At 39.4% G+C, this 12,184-nt stretch overlaps 2 protein-coding genes across 3 annotated transcripts in view; both read left to right on the top strand.

Moving 5' to 3' along the window:
- The window catches only part of neto1l (neuropilin (NRP) and tolloid (TLL)-like 1, like), a 78,844-nt gene extending 71,500 nt beyond the window's left edge, over positions 1-7,344 (top strand). Inside the window, exons 9-11 of one of the 2 annotated variants that reach the window (XM_076290837.1) lie at positions 1,217-1,889; positions 2,953-3,027; positions 6,475-7,344. In XM_076290837.1, the coding sequence (XP_076146952.1) occupies positions 1,217-1,889; positions 2,953-3,013 (734 nt within the window). In that variant the 3' untranslated portion in view covers positions 3,014-3,027; positions 6,475-7,344. Of the gene's footprint in view, positions 1-1,216; positions 1,890-2,952 lie in introns of both variants that reach the window. The other variant, XM_076290838.1, reaches the window with a different exon arrangement.
- A 2,068-nt stretch (positions 7,345-9,412) lies between these two features.
- Positions 9,413-12,021, top strand: timm21 (translocase of inner mitochondrial membrane 21). Its single transcript, XM_076291351.1, has 6 exons — positions 9,413-9,963; positions 10,046-10,108; positions 10,521-10,618; positions 10,730-10,803; positions 10,903-11,008; positions 11,559-12,021. Exons 1-6 carry the CDS (start codon positions 9,639-9,641, stop codon positions 11,649-11,651), a joined length of 759 nt encoding a protein of 252 aa, XP_076147466.1. The 5' UTR covers positions 9,413-9,638; the 3' UTR covers positions 11,652-12,021.
- The last annotated feature ends 163 nt before the right edge of the window (positions 12,022-12,184 follow it).

Genomic DNA, 12,184 nt, shown 5'->3' with positions numbered 1-12,184 from the left:
CTGCATTGGGTCCGTGCGCTGCAGGTGAAGGCAAACAGCTGCAAAGCAAGGGATAAAACAAAGAATCTTTTTGCCCAGCGTGTTTTACCCTTACTCTTAACTTGCCACACAGTGAAGCAAGCTGTAGATGTTGCAGTCAGCACACTTTCGGCAGAGGTTCAATCGCATTACTCATTTCACTCAAACCACCAGACCCATATGTCAAATAGGCCCCAATTGGCAGCTTTGCCTGGCAGTTATTCATCCTTATTGTTTGCCATCTCCAAAGCAAATTTAGTATGTTATATTTTCTTTTTCAACTTAACCCTTGTGTTATCCTCAAATCTTACCGACACTCTTTATCCTTGGGGTCAATTTGACCCCAGCTAAGTAAACCCTCAGAAAATGATTATAATTCATATTGTTACCCAGTTTTTTTGTGACAGGTACTTAACAAGAGTGTAATAGCCACCACCAAAAGCCCTACAAAACAATCCCACCCCCCCCCCCCCCACACACACACACACACACCCCTTTATGAACCTTGGAACCCTGGCTGGCAATATTGCCCATCCAGCAATTTGACAGCTGGGGTCAAACTGACCCCAAGGAACATGAATGTACAAAATATGTATAGGACATTGAATGTATAGGACATTGAAAACATATTATTGTACAAATTTCATGCTAACTCTGTTGTACCCTTCAATTGAGGAAAAGTCATGAAACATTAAGCAAAAAAAAAAAGTGAACCATATATTTTATGATGTTAAACGTTGCTTGGGGTCAAATTGACCCCAAGGATAATTGGAGGGTTAATAGCGTATGAAAACCTGACCTGTATAGGTAGTTGACAGGTAGTAAGATCAGATCAAATGACTGGGTTTCGTGTATGAAACATTAATAGTGTGAATTCATGTGTAGATGTGTGGAGGTTTTCTTATGTGTAATCTGGTGTTTCAAAATTATTAAGCAGCTCTGACTTTTTCATAGCTACAAAGGCAAGCTGGCGAGTTGGTGTGTTACAAACCTGGTTAAAGACCTTTTACAGTCTTTATCGTAACGTTTATAATGTAATAATACAACCACAACATCTGTAATCTGTAAATCGGTTTGAGTGCCCCGATAAGTTGAAAAGCACTTTGTAAATGCAGTCAATTTACCATTTACCATAACACTGCATATACGTTGACAATGTATTTGTTGTAATGTAAGGTATTTGTTGGTGTGTGTGCAGAGAAGAGGAAAGCAAACATCCTGGACAATCTGAACAACACCAACGGGACGATCATCGGTGTGACGTGCTGCGTGGTGCTGATTCTGCTGGTGGTGTCCGTGGTGGTGCAGATCAAGCAGCCGCGCAAGAAGTACATCCTGCGGCGCGAGGACTTCGACCCTACCATGTTCCAGGAGGTGTTCGAGCCGCCGCACTACGAGCTGTGCACGCTCCGCAGCGCCGGCGCGTCCGCCGACCTCGTCGACCTCACCGAGGACTTTGAGAACTACCACAAGCTCCGCCGCTCCTCCTCGCGCTGCATCCACGACCACCACTGCGGCGGCGGCGGGGGCATGGGTGGACTCGGCGTGGGCGGCATGGGCCTGGGCATGGGCATGGGCATGGGCATGGGCGGCTCCCACTCGCAGCTGTCCAGCGCCAAGGGCAGCCGCAGCAACCTGTCGGCGCGCGAGGCCTCGGCCGCCGCCGCCATCCTCAGCGAGCTCCCGCCGCAGCCCGTGGTGCGGCCCCTGCTCCCGCCCTCCACCGGCGGCGGCAACCGCCGCAGCATCCTGGTGATGAAGCACAGCTACTCGCAAGAGGCCGCCGCCGACCCCTGCGACCTCGACGACGACCTGGACGAGGTGCCCACCACCAGCCACCGGCTGTCCCGGCACGAGAAGGCGGTGCAGCGGTCAGTATCCATTGATTTTTGATGATGATGATGATGATGAGGAACAAACATCACTCTTAGCACAACATGTGGGGGACCTCTTTTGCCCAGACATGCTTTTCGATCCCCCCCCCCCCACTTAACCTTTTCCTTACTTACTTACTGACTTCTTTTTCTTCTCTTTCTCTGCTCTTTTTCATATATTTTGTTCTTCTCCTTCATGTTTTTTTTGTTGTTATGATTCTCTCTCATTATTCCTCTTTTAAGATAACCGCTTATTTCTTGCCTTTGTTTGCTTTTGTCTTCTCCGCTCTTCCCTCCCTCAGGCATATGCAGTCGTTTACTCTAGGTAGGGTTGTATATGAGCAGCAAGGCCTGCAGTCTTGGAGCTGCTGAGCGCTGAGGGCTTTAGAATGAGCCCACAGTAGCTCTGGACATGCTTGCATGTGCAGCTCTCATGCCAAGGTGTCTCCTCTGTACTTTTGTGTCGTGCAAAACAGCTTCCTTTTACGATGCAAAAACTGCACTTAAAATGATGCATGACGATTGCTAGAAGTCACAAAGCCTCTTTTCTGAGAGCCGCCTTTTTATTGAAGTATTTTTACACTCTCCAAAGGGCTTGAATGATGATTAGTGATTATACTTTTTTAATAGCCATAAATGTGATCTCAGTGATCTCACGTGCACAATAAATATTACATGCACATACACATGTGGATTAAAATCGGCATGTTAAAAGCCTGTTCTCTACTTAACACAAGAGATTATGTCATTGTATCACATTGCACACTGATTGCCATCTATATTTCTTTCTTTAAAAATCCATTGTTTACAAGTATCCTTAGAGATTATGAACATCCATCTGAAAGAGTGGAGATTAGTCTTCTGCATGCACATGGTGTGTGCATTACTGTCTGCCTCCCACTATGACTGACTGCATGCTGGGGAAGTAAAACGTGGAGTAAAAATAAACCGTAATGCTGCACTGCTCTGGGGTATACTACAGTTGTATAAGTCATGCATTATAATCTCCCTATGCAAAACCAGAAGGATGCTATTAAAACAAATAGCCGTGATATTCCAGGTTCTGCCTCATTGGGTCTCTAAGCAAACATGAGTCTGAGTACAACACCACTAGGGTCTAGGAGACAATCTCAAGGTAAGCAAACCTCTCGATGGTGCAAAACCCTGCTCCGTTCTCTGTCTCTGTGTGGTCATCGTTTGCCAGTGGGTCAGTGTCAGCCATGGTTCTGTGTCCTTTTTAGTTTGTCTGTTCAAGGTTCATTTATTTTGTTGTATTGTTATTTTATTTTTTATTTACCCATGTCACAGTGATGGATCCCACATGTGTGAGATCTTTGCTTGCTTAGTAGTGAGGTCTTGTGATTTATTTGAGTTCTCATTAAGGCTCCTTTGAGTTGCCACTCATGTATGTGATCATCAGCATGGACAATATCAGTTTGCTTTCTGTTCTCCATATTGTGTATGCGAATGCAACTAACCTGTTACACTTTTACACTCCCTTTACTCTTTGCAAAAGGGTGATACCCTCACATTATGTAGTGATGTATGATTATACTGTGCACATTTCTACAAAGATTTTGCACATGTACAAGTCGTATAACATGTTGCACACTTACATGTATATTATATGATATATGGATGATATTAGTGAAATGGTACCAGCTCATGTAACACACTTTCATATTTGTACACACACTTAAATGCACAATTGAATGAGGTTATTTTTACATACATAGACAGGTAAAATTCATTCATATTCATTCAGTCACATATTTTGGTCAAGAGTATTTTGCTTGATATTCTGTGTAAGTGTGTTTTTTTGTCTGTCATTTAGTGAAAGTGTGTTTGTTATTTTGTCTGTTCAGTAAAGTGTGTGTGTATGTTTTTTGCTGCGTGCTTATGTTCTGCATTATGTTGCATTGTCTCCATTGTATAGACTTCTTGAAAATAGTGCAATCCTGGATCAATACGAACGAGCATCAGTGACTTATGAGCGTATGGGACGGAGATATACACCAGCATGACGGTTCAACAAGACTCTGTAGAAGCATTGTTATAATGGACTTCAAAAACAATGAAAATTACTTTTCTTTGTAAAAAGCCTTGATATTTTAATTCAGGGATGAAGTATTCTAGGTGGTGAAGGTGTCTTTTCTTGTGGTCATAATTTTGGTCACATTTTGTAGTCCTAGCATTATTGAACACACATATGAGTGTACAGCTAAATTCAGCAACATATTTGCGATATTTCAATTGTGTATTGGCACAATTTAATATTCAGAAGAAAGCTGATCCAATCTATTTCATTGATGTTTCTGCATGCTAGTCCCTCATTGACCCATCCGAAAATAGGTGATACGGATGTGCTGTTGAATTTCATGCTAATTAGTTGAACAGATAGTCCTGCTAACATGCATATTTTCTTCATATTAATGAACCAAATCTTGTTGAGACCTCTGCATGCACATCATGTTTCCTGGGAGAAAAAAAAAACATCTAACTTTTAGAAACTTACATTAGCGTCCAAAAGGAAATCGTTCCGGTATAAATGTTAATATTAAAAGACAGCACATAGTCCTAGGACATTCATAATAGATTGCATGTCTGTATCCTCAGTAAAACAGTAAAAGTATATTTTTTTTCTGCAGAATTGTTGGTATCTCTTTACTTAAACCCAGTATCCAGAAACATTCATTGGGGTTACAGATGAATGGCTTATTGATGTCAGACTATAATGTATATTTATTCACTTGTAATGACTGCTCATAAACTGTGATGATTTTAAAACATAAACCCTGTGAGCTTAAAGTATCAGAGTCATTAACAAAGCTTATACTTATTGGTGGCACTGACTGATAACATCTTTACCTTATATCAAATGCTCTTTATGGAGCCATATGTGATCCTATGCAAATTAATATCCCATAATTATAATTTGTTTGTAAACTCATGTTATGAGTGCAGATTTAGAAATAGTTACATGTGTCAGTCATTGTAAATGTGTTTATATTGCTGCATGGATACTGGGTTTAGGTAAAGCTGTTACCTTTTTTGGCATAGAGCATTGTTGAGGTGCAGAGGTGCTGTAATTTTCACAAAAGGTGAAGTGGTGCACACAATTATAACCAGTGCTTGCTACATTTTAGTAGCATATACCTTTTTGTACAAATATTCACATTTATGAAATGAGTCAGTCTGGCTTTGACCACATCTGAGGCGAAATTCAGTGCTTTGTAAGAAACAACAATAAAACAGAACCATTTCTTCTCTTCATGTATTCATCATTGGTCATGTTATGTTGTAAAACAGAAAACAGGCCGCATAAAAGCAGATAGCATGGTGGATGTACATATTATTTCACCAGATACTGGGATAGGAGTCATAATTAACATGTTGAAACAATGAAAAATATATGCTGTGATGATAATGACTTTTAAAAGCATTCTGTTATCATTTTTATCATTGCCAAATGAAACACTATATTGTTGAACATGACAATTAAAATGTAGACATGTGCCGGGATCGGTGAAAGAATAAACCATACAAATATAAGTTATATACTTAATAATTTTCATAGTCATATCATGTCAGTCACAACTAATTGACACAATTATATAGACCTTTGTGAAACATATTCAACAACAAAATTACCATGCCTTTCAGAATATGGAAGTAAAACATTGGTAATGAAAGTGTCTGCTTTATATCTTATTTTGGATCTGAGAAATTATATAATTACCGGTACACAGAGAAATTTTTCATCAATTACATGTGTTTATCATATACTCAATTCTCCTTTTATCATATACTCTTCTCAAAGAAACGTTCGCACAGTCATACAAATAAAGCAGCTGGTTACTGTCTGCTAATGGTTGACTTACAATGAAAATAGCTTAAAGGGTCTGTTAGCCTTTTTCTACTTGTTTTTACTTGTTAATAAGTGCTCCTAAAAATACCGGAGTAAAAAATAAATAAAAGTATATTACGGTAGTAAAAGCATCCTTTATGAGGCCTTTATTATCCTGCTTGATTGCCTGACTTTATGTGGTTCTGTGTTTGTGTTGTGTTGCCATGTATTTGTGTCCTTATCAATGCTGTCATGATTATATTCTATCCACACTAAGATCCATTCTGTATGCATTCATACAAGGGATTCATTCAGCTTTCTTTGTGTCCTGGATTAAGACAAACCTCATTATCAAACAGAAAGGGACACACAAACTGATGTCTGATGACTTTCTGTGTTTCTGGTTTAAAATCTGGTCTGATGCATATGTCAGCTGGTTTATTAGCCATTCTAAATTACAATATGTTTTATTGTTATTACCCTGTATAGTCAGATAACCACATAGTTGACATCTCAGATGATTTCCTACATCAAGCATGAATTGGCAGTCCTCTTGTGTCCTTTCTGGCAAGTCCTGATAAGTCCTGGCAAGACTGAGGCTCTGAATGACCGCACTCTTTTAGTCTCAGAATGTCTATGCAACATATTCATCAGTGGGTCAACTAAGGGCTACCTAAGGGCTATAAGGAGATAACTTGCTGAAGTGGACCTAATAGTGTTTTTATTTTTCTACAGGCAATTACAACATTTCTCTGCATCTTGCCACGTGTGACAGCTTATGGTGTTAACTCTCTTTCTAACACCCTCATGCATCTTGAAAGAACTGTGGCTTTGAGTAACTAGTAGCCTATATTGTGATTAAAATAGGTCTTCTGTGAGTGCATTGGGTTCTTTCTCTCTCTGTGGTGGAGGAAGACCGGCAACTTCCATGATTTCTCACAAAGCAAAAACTGGGAAGTGACTGAACACTACAATGTTGTGAGACTGGACTCACATTCTTTTTTTTTAAGAATCTACAACCTTTAATGTACATTTGCTCATTGAGAATAACAAAAAACAGACATGCCTTTTCACTTTTTATTTCTTTGTCTATTAATTTGCAAACTGTAAAACTGTGTTGCTGAAATGAATTGTTTTGGATACAGACTGCATTTTTGTCACCCCTTCTGGAAAAGCCATGATGTTGGTGACTACTGAATGAGATTTTATAACAGCTGCCTGTCACTGAACCCCAGATTCTGAAACTCTGGTGAAGCAAAATGAATAAAAGATGTCACATAGTCCAATGTCATATGGAAGGTTTGAGAATCATAGTGAATGTTGAATGAAGTCCTTGAGTTTCTTGCCATCAAGAAAGGACACTAAACCTATCCCATTCACTGGGGATGTGTTAGGCCTATGCCCTTAAAAAAACAGTCACCTGCCTTTCACTGGGTAGGCTATAGGCAAATGCAAGTGAATTAAAATAAAATAAAAGTGATGATATCCAACTCATCAAATATGTCACTACGGTGCTTTTCAGTAGCTTATTTCTGGCCCAGAATAAACTGTGTGTATCAAACTGAATTTATTTGCTGGAAATGAGAGACTTTGAATATTAAGTGCTGGAAAGAATGTTTTCAATAAACTGATACCAACTGAAAATGAACCATTTTTCTAAATGTTTGTTTCTCAATGAAAGGATGGCAACTTTATTGAGTTTTACATGTAATCTTTCTTAGGGGTTGATCAATTAGCCTATAGGCTATCTAGACTAGGCCTAGGCTAGTTAACCCTTTAACTGGCACACCATGATAAAAGTGAAGAAAAAAATATTTTTTTGTTTTATCTTGCTCTATTAGGCTGTAGTATGAAAAAGGACCCTCCCATTCAATTTCTATGATTTCTATATGAGGTGCCATGGTAAAAGTCAGTTATCTGACCTTGGCGTGAGATTATTGTGTTTTACTGAAAGAAACACGGTTTTCCCCCCCAAAAAAGTGGTATTATCTTGTAGCCCTGGTCCCAGAGTTTAAGAAAAATCATGTTAACAAGAAATAAACTCATTCCCACTGCAGACCACTTAAGTAAATTTCCCATTGAAATGAATGGGATTTTATGGATTTAGGTGAAGAAAGTTTTGGTCTGTACCATGAAGAGAAGACTGATTCAACTATATAAACCATATATTTTCTGAAAGCTTAGACCCTCAGGATGTGATCTAACATGACATGAGACATGTCCCACCCTCCTCATTAGTATGCTGCATTGCTGCCCATGCATTACACATTGGGTATTGGTAAATCGGGTATATGGCTGATACCTTTAGGTCTGTGCCATTTAGGATAAAAGAAATATGGTCTTATATCCTAAATCTTACAGTACATCTTAAATGGTCATGTTGTAAAAGAGCATAAAATATTGGGATAAAATTACTAAAAATGTGTGGCCCATTTTAGCTGAACGTGGTGGCCCATTTTACCAATGCGATTTCAGCTAAAATGGGCCGTCAAGTTAAATGGAATTTTAAGGTTTAAAAACACGTTTTTTGTTACAACAACCAGGTTTCTCTGACTAAAGGTATAGTTGATGCAATTAATTCATTAAAGCTTTCATTACTTCATTCAATTCAGAAGGTTATATGAACCTTATTTTAGTGAAACATATTGCTCATCTGAATTCACTCACCTTTCAAATGTGACCTTCATAACCTCAGATCAATCAAATCAGTCAAAACACATCAAGTATCATTGTAGCAATAATTTAAATGTCTTGATAATTTAAACTGTGCTTGATTGTTAAAATGTAAGATATGACACTCCAACCTTATCTGGCCCATTTTAGCTGATGGCCCAATTTACCTTTAACAAGTTGTCTGAAGCATATAAAGATAAAGTTGGATACACAAAACGAGAGAGGCCCTCTCCCTTATAAATGGAATTATGAATGGAACTAGGGGCAACAGAGATTTGACCTTTGTCTTTAAAAAAAGAAAGAAAGAAAGAAAGAAAGAAAGTGTAGCGTTGTCAGTAAGGTGTGAAGATAGATATACCTTGCATAGATGGGTTGTTAGGGAATATGGATAAGAGTTCTACTAGGCCTATAGTCCGGTTGACAGCCCATTGTGGACCCGGAAATGTTGAGTACACCAACGTTTTATGATAGAAATATATAGTATGGGTTCCCAGCATGCAGAAACTGCCGGATGCTAATTTGCATCTAAATCGCCCCCAAAAACTCAGCAAAATCAGCTTAATGAGATTAAGAACGTGATCAAACCATGTTTAAATAGTGATTTTGAATCTTGAAAATGTCAGATATGGACTCAGCATCTCCAGTAACCCCTAAAAACATACTAACATTGTCCATTTTGGCCAAGCAGCTCCTATAATATGATCAATATAGGCGATTGTGCTAATTTATGCTAATTAGCTTAATTACACAAATTGTCCAACATGCAAATTAGCATCCGGCAGTTTCTGCATGCTGGGGACCTATACTATATATTTCTATCATAAAACTTTGGTGTCTCAACATTTCCGGGTTCACCTTTCTGTCAACTGGACTACTTAAGGGCTTAAGGGTTTCTATTCAACAAAATGAATAGAAACAGAGAATGTCTAATAAGACGGGAAGTGAAAAGAGGCGGTCCTGATTATCCTTGCTGTGACGAATAAGAAATGCGCCCGATTGTTGCAGGGTGCTTGTTAGCCTACGCGCCAGCACTAGCCAGCTTAGTAGGCAACTCCAGTAACGCTGTTATTGACAGCAACCTGTCTTGCTGGCACGATTATTAAGTTATTTCCTAAAAATAGAGTCTTGTCACTCACATGAAGCTCTCAGACTTACTGTGTTGTCTAACCTAACTGATTGTTATGCGTTTGTCATTAGATCTTTGAGTCGAGGATTCAAAGGGCAACATGGTGGTCTCCGCTGCACTCAAGCAACTCAGAGTTGCATACAGAAAACTACCGCTTGTTAGATCATCTCAATGTTTTTTGCACGTGCATCACTGCATGCACAGCACCTCTCCAGTGCTTATTGCGAATGTTACGAGACCCGTTAAAATCCGGCTGTCAGACTATGCATCGGTCGGCTACGGCAGTACGACAGCAGTCTCACAGAGTCGTAGTATTTGCCTGGATGTGAAGTTGAGAAGTAAAGCAAATCAGGGAGAGGATAAAGAACAACATGTGTCTGTTCACAGGACTCAAAGTGGGCCAGGACTATCCGCAGCACAGAAAGGTAGCCTTCCTTAGTATGTTCTATTCATTCCGTTGTCATTTGTATTCCCATATATGATGGCGCTTCTTCCTTTGTTCTACAGTCAAACGGGCTGGCAAGGATTTCACCTACCTGATAGTTGTGCTTATTGGACTCGGTGTGACAGGTTAGGATTTGATTACAGTTTAATGTCGGCTAACGTTACTCTGCACAATGCAAAATAAAACAATGACAGCCAAGTTAAGCATGCATAAACATCCAACGAATGATCCAAGTTGTGCCTGCTGTCATGCGCAGAGCTCTCTGGCCAGCTTCGCCATTAGGGCCTATGACCTCTTGCTATTTTAGGTTACCATTAAATTATCAACTGCTCTTAGTAGCCATGTTGGATATGTTGCAACGCTAGCTACCTTTCTGTTTAATGCACTATACCAATTTGACATCTGCCACAAAGGTGACATAAAACCATGGCAACAAAATCTTGCACAGAAAAAAATGGTATCCTGTGTAAAACTAACAATCCTATTAGCTAACACCTCGGAAGCTTTTCTTATGTGTACTTCATGCTGTCATTCTAGGTGGATTATTGTATGTGGTTTTCCAAGAGTTGTTTTCATCATCAAGTCCAAGCAAAATATACGGAAAGGCTTTTAACAAATGCAAGTCAAATCCAGAGGTGAGATGTATTCTGACCATTCATGTCAGTGTTTCACCAGGACTATATAAACAATGTTCATACTGTACATATAAATACATATTTCTTTGCATTCACCAATATGAAATGTAGGTCATTGGAGCTTTTGGGGAGCCCATTAAATGCCATGGGGAGACTACACGAAGAGGCAGAAGGCAGCAAGTTAGGTAAGGGTGCTTTCGAAAGGTGCAGTTCTTGATTACGAACCATTACACTTTTCATTTGGTAGATATGCAGTAATGACATTTGATTATTTTTTTCTGTAGTCACGTGGAATACATGAAAGATGGACTGAAGTATATGAGGCTGAAATTTTACATTGAGGGGTCAGAACCTGGACGACAAGGGACTGTTCACACAGAGTCAAAAGAAGTGAGAATGTGTTTTCATTTCATAGTCATAGGAATGTTTTTTTCTTTCTAAGGTTGCAAATGTCAGGTCATGGAGGAGAAAGGTTCTTTGCTTCCCATGTGTTCCTAGGAGATAATAATTTTCACACATAACGTCATATTCCACAGCAAAAAAATTTGGTTACAGCACCACAGATAGGTTAGCTTAGGGCAGCCGTGGGCCTACTGGTTAGCGCTTCGGACTTGTAACCGGAGGGTTGCCGGTTCGAACCACAACCAGTAGGCACGGCTGAAGTGCCCTTGAGCAAGCACTAAACCCCTCACTGCTCCCCGAGCGCCGCTGTTGCAGGCAGCTCACTGCGTCGGGATTAGTGTGTGCTTCACTTCACTGTGTGTTCACTGTGTGCTGAGTGTTTCACTAATTCACAGATTGGGATAAATGCAGAGACCAAATTTCCCTCACGGGATTAAAAGAGTATATAAACTTTATATTTATACTTACTTATACTTGTAGCTGCACTGATATAATAGTAGAAAAAAATGCTTTAACTGTAACTAATGTTTCTTCACAGAACCCTGAAACGGGTAAATATGAATTCCGCTACATTTTTGTTGATGTTGACACCTACCCACGAAGGACCATCGTGATCGAAGACAACAGATAGGGTTGTTAGACCAACGGAAATTTATTTTTTTTCTCAAACGTTTTGTAATTTCACAAAATCGCAAGACCCTCATCGATATCTATGCCATCAAACAAACACACAACTATTGTACACTGGGAATTGAGATATTTTTAGAAAACTGTAATTATTTTCTGTATTCAAAGCAACACAAAATGTAGAATACACTGAATACTATGCAGGCAGTTATATCATGGGATCATCTGCAACATCAAAAAATCATCTTCTGTAAATTCTTTGCTGTAAGGATCCTTGGTGTAACTGAAAAAATTGTCATGAGTGAACAGTCAGGATACACGTCTTGTAATTGTTTTATTACTGGAATAAAATGCCAAACTGTCAAATGTCCAAAGCATACTGCACACTCTTTTTCAAGAGACCGTTGTCAAGGAACCTTCAGTACTGGATTGGATTTATTTATAGATTATATATGTCAGTAGTATTGCAAGTGTCAAATCCTAGCCTCAGAAAGGTTTTGGTTGTTGTCTTTGAAGAACAACTGGCTCCATCCTGTT

This window comes from Alosa pseudoharengus, unplaced genomic scaffold, assembly GCF_046254945.1.
Source record: "Alosa pseudoharengus isolate Yale_2024_CS ecotype anadromous, Long Island Sound unplaced genomic scaffold, YU_APseudo_1.1 YU_APseudo_1.1_scf_18, whole genome shotgun sequence".
NCBI lineage: Eukaryota > Metazoa > Chordata > Actinopteri > Clupeiformes > Clupeidae > Alosa > Alosa pseudoharengus.
Note: the sequence above shows the minus strand (reverse complement) of the source record. Positions and strands in the feature narration are given on the sequence as shown.

Coding starts and splice junctions, on each gene's coding strand:
- timm21 (XM_076291351.1), top strand. CDS start 9,639: ATGGTGGTCTCCGCTGCACTCAAGCAACTCAGAGTTGCATACAGAAAA. Junction 10,619..10,729: donor AATGCAAGTCAAATCCAGAG/GTGAGATGTATT, acceptor TATGAAATGTAG/GTCATTGGAGCTTTTGGGGA. Junction 10,804..10,902: donor GGCAGAAGGCAGCAAGTTAG/GTAAGGGTGCTT, acceptor TTTTTTCTGTAG/TCACGTGGAATACATGAAAG.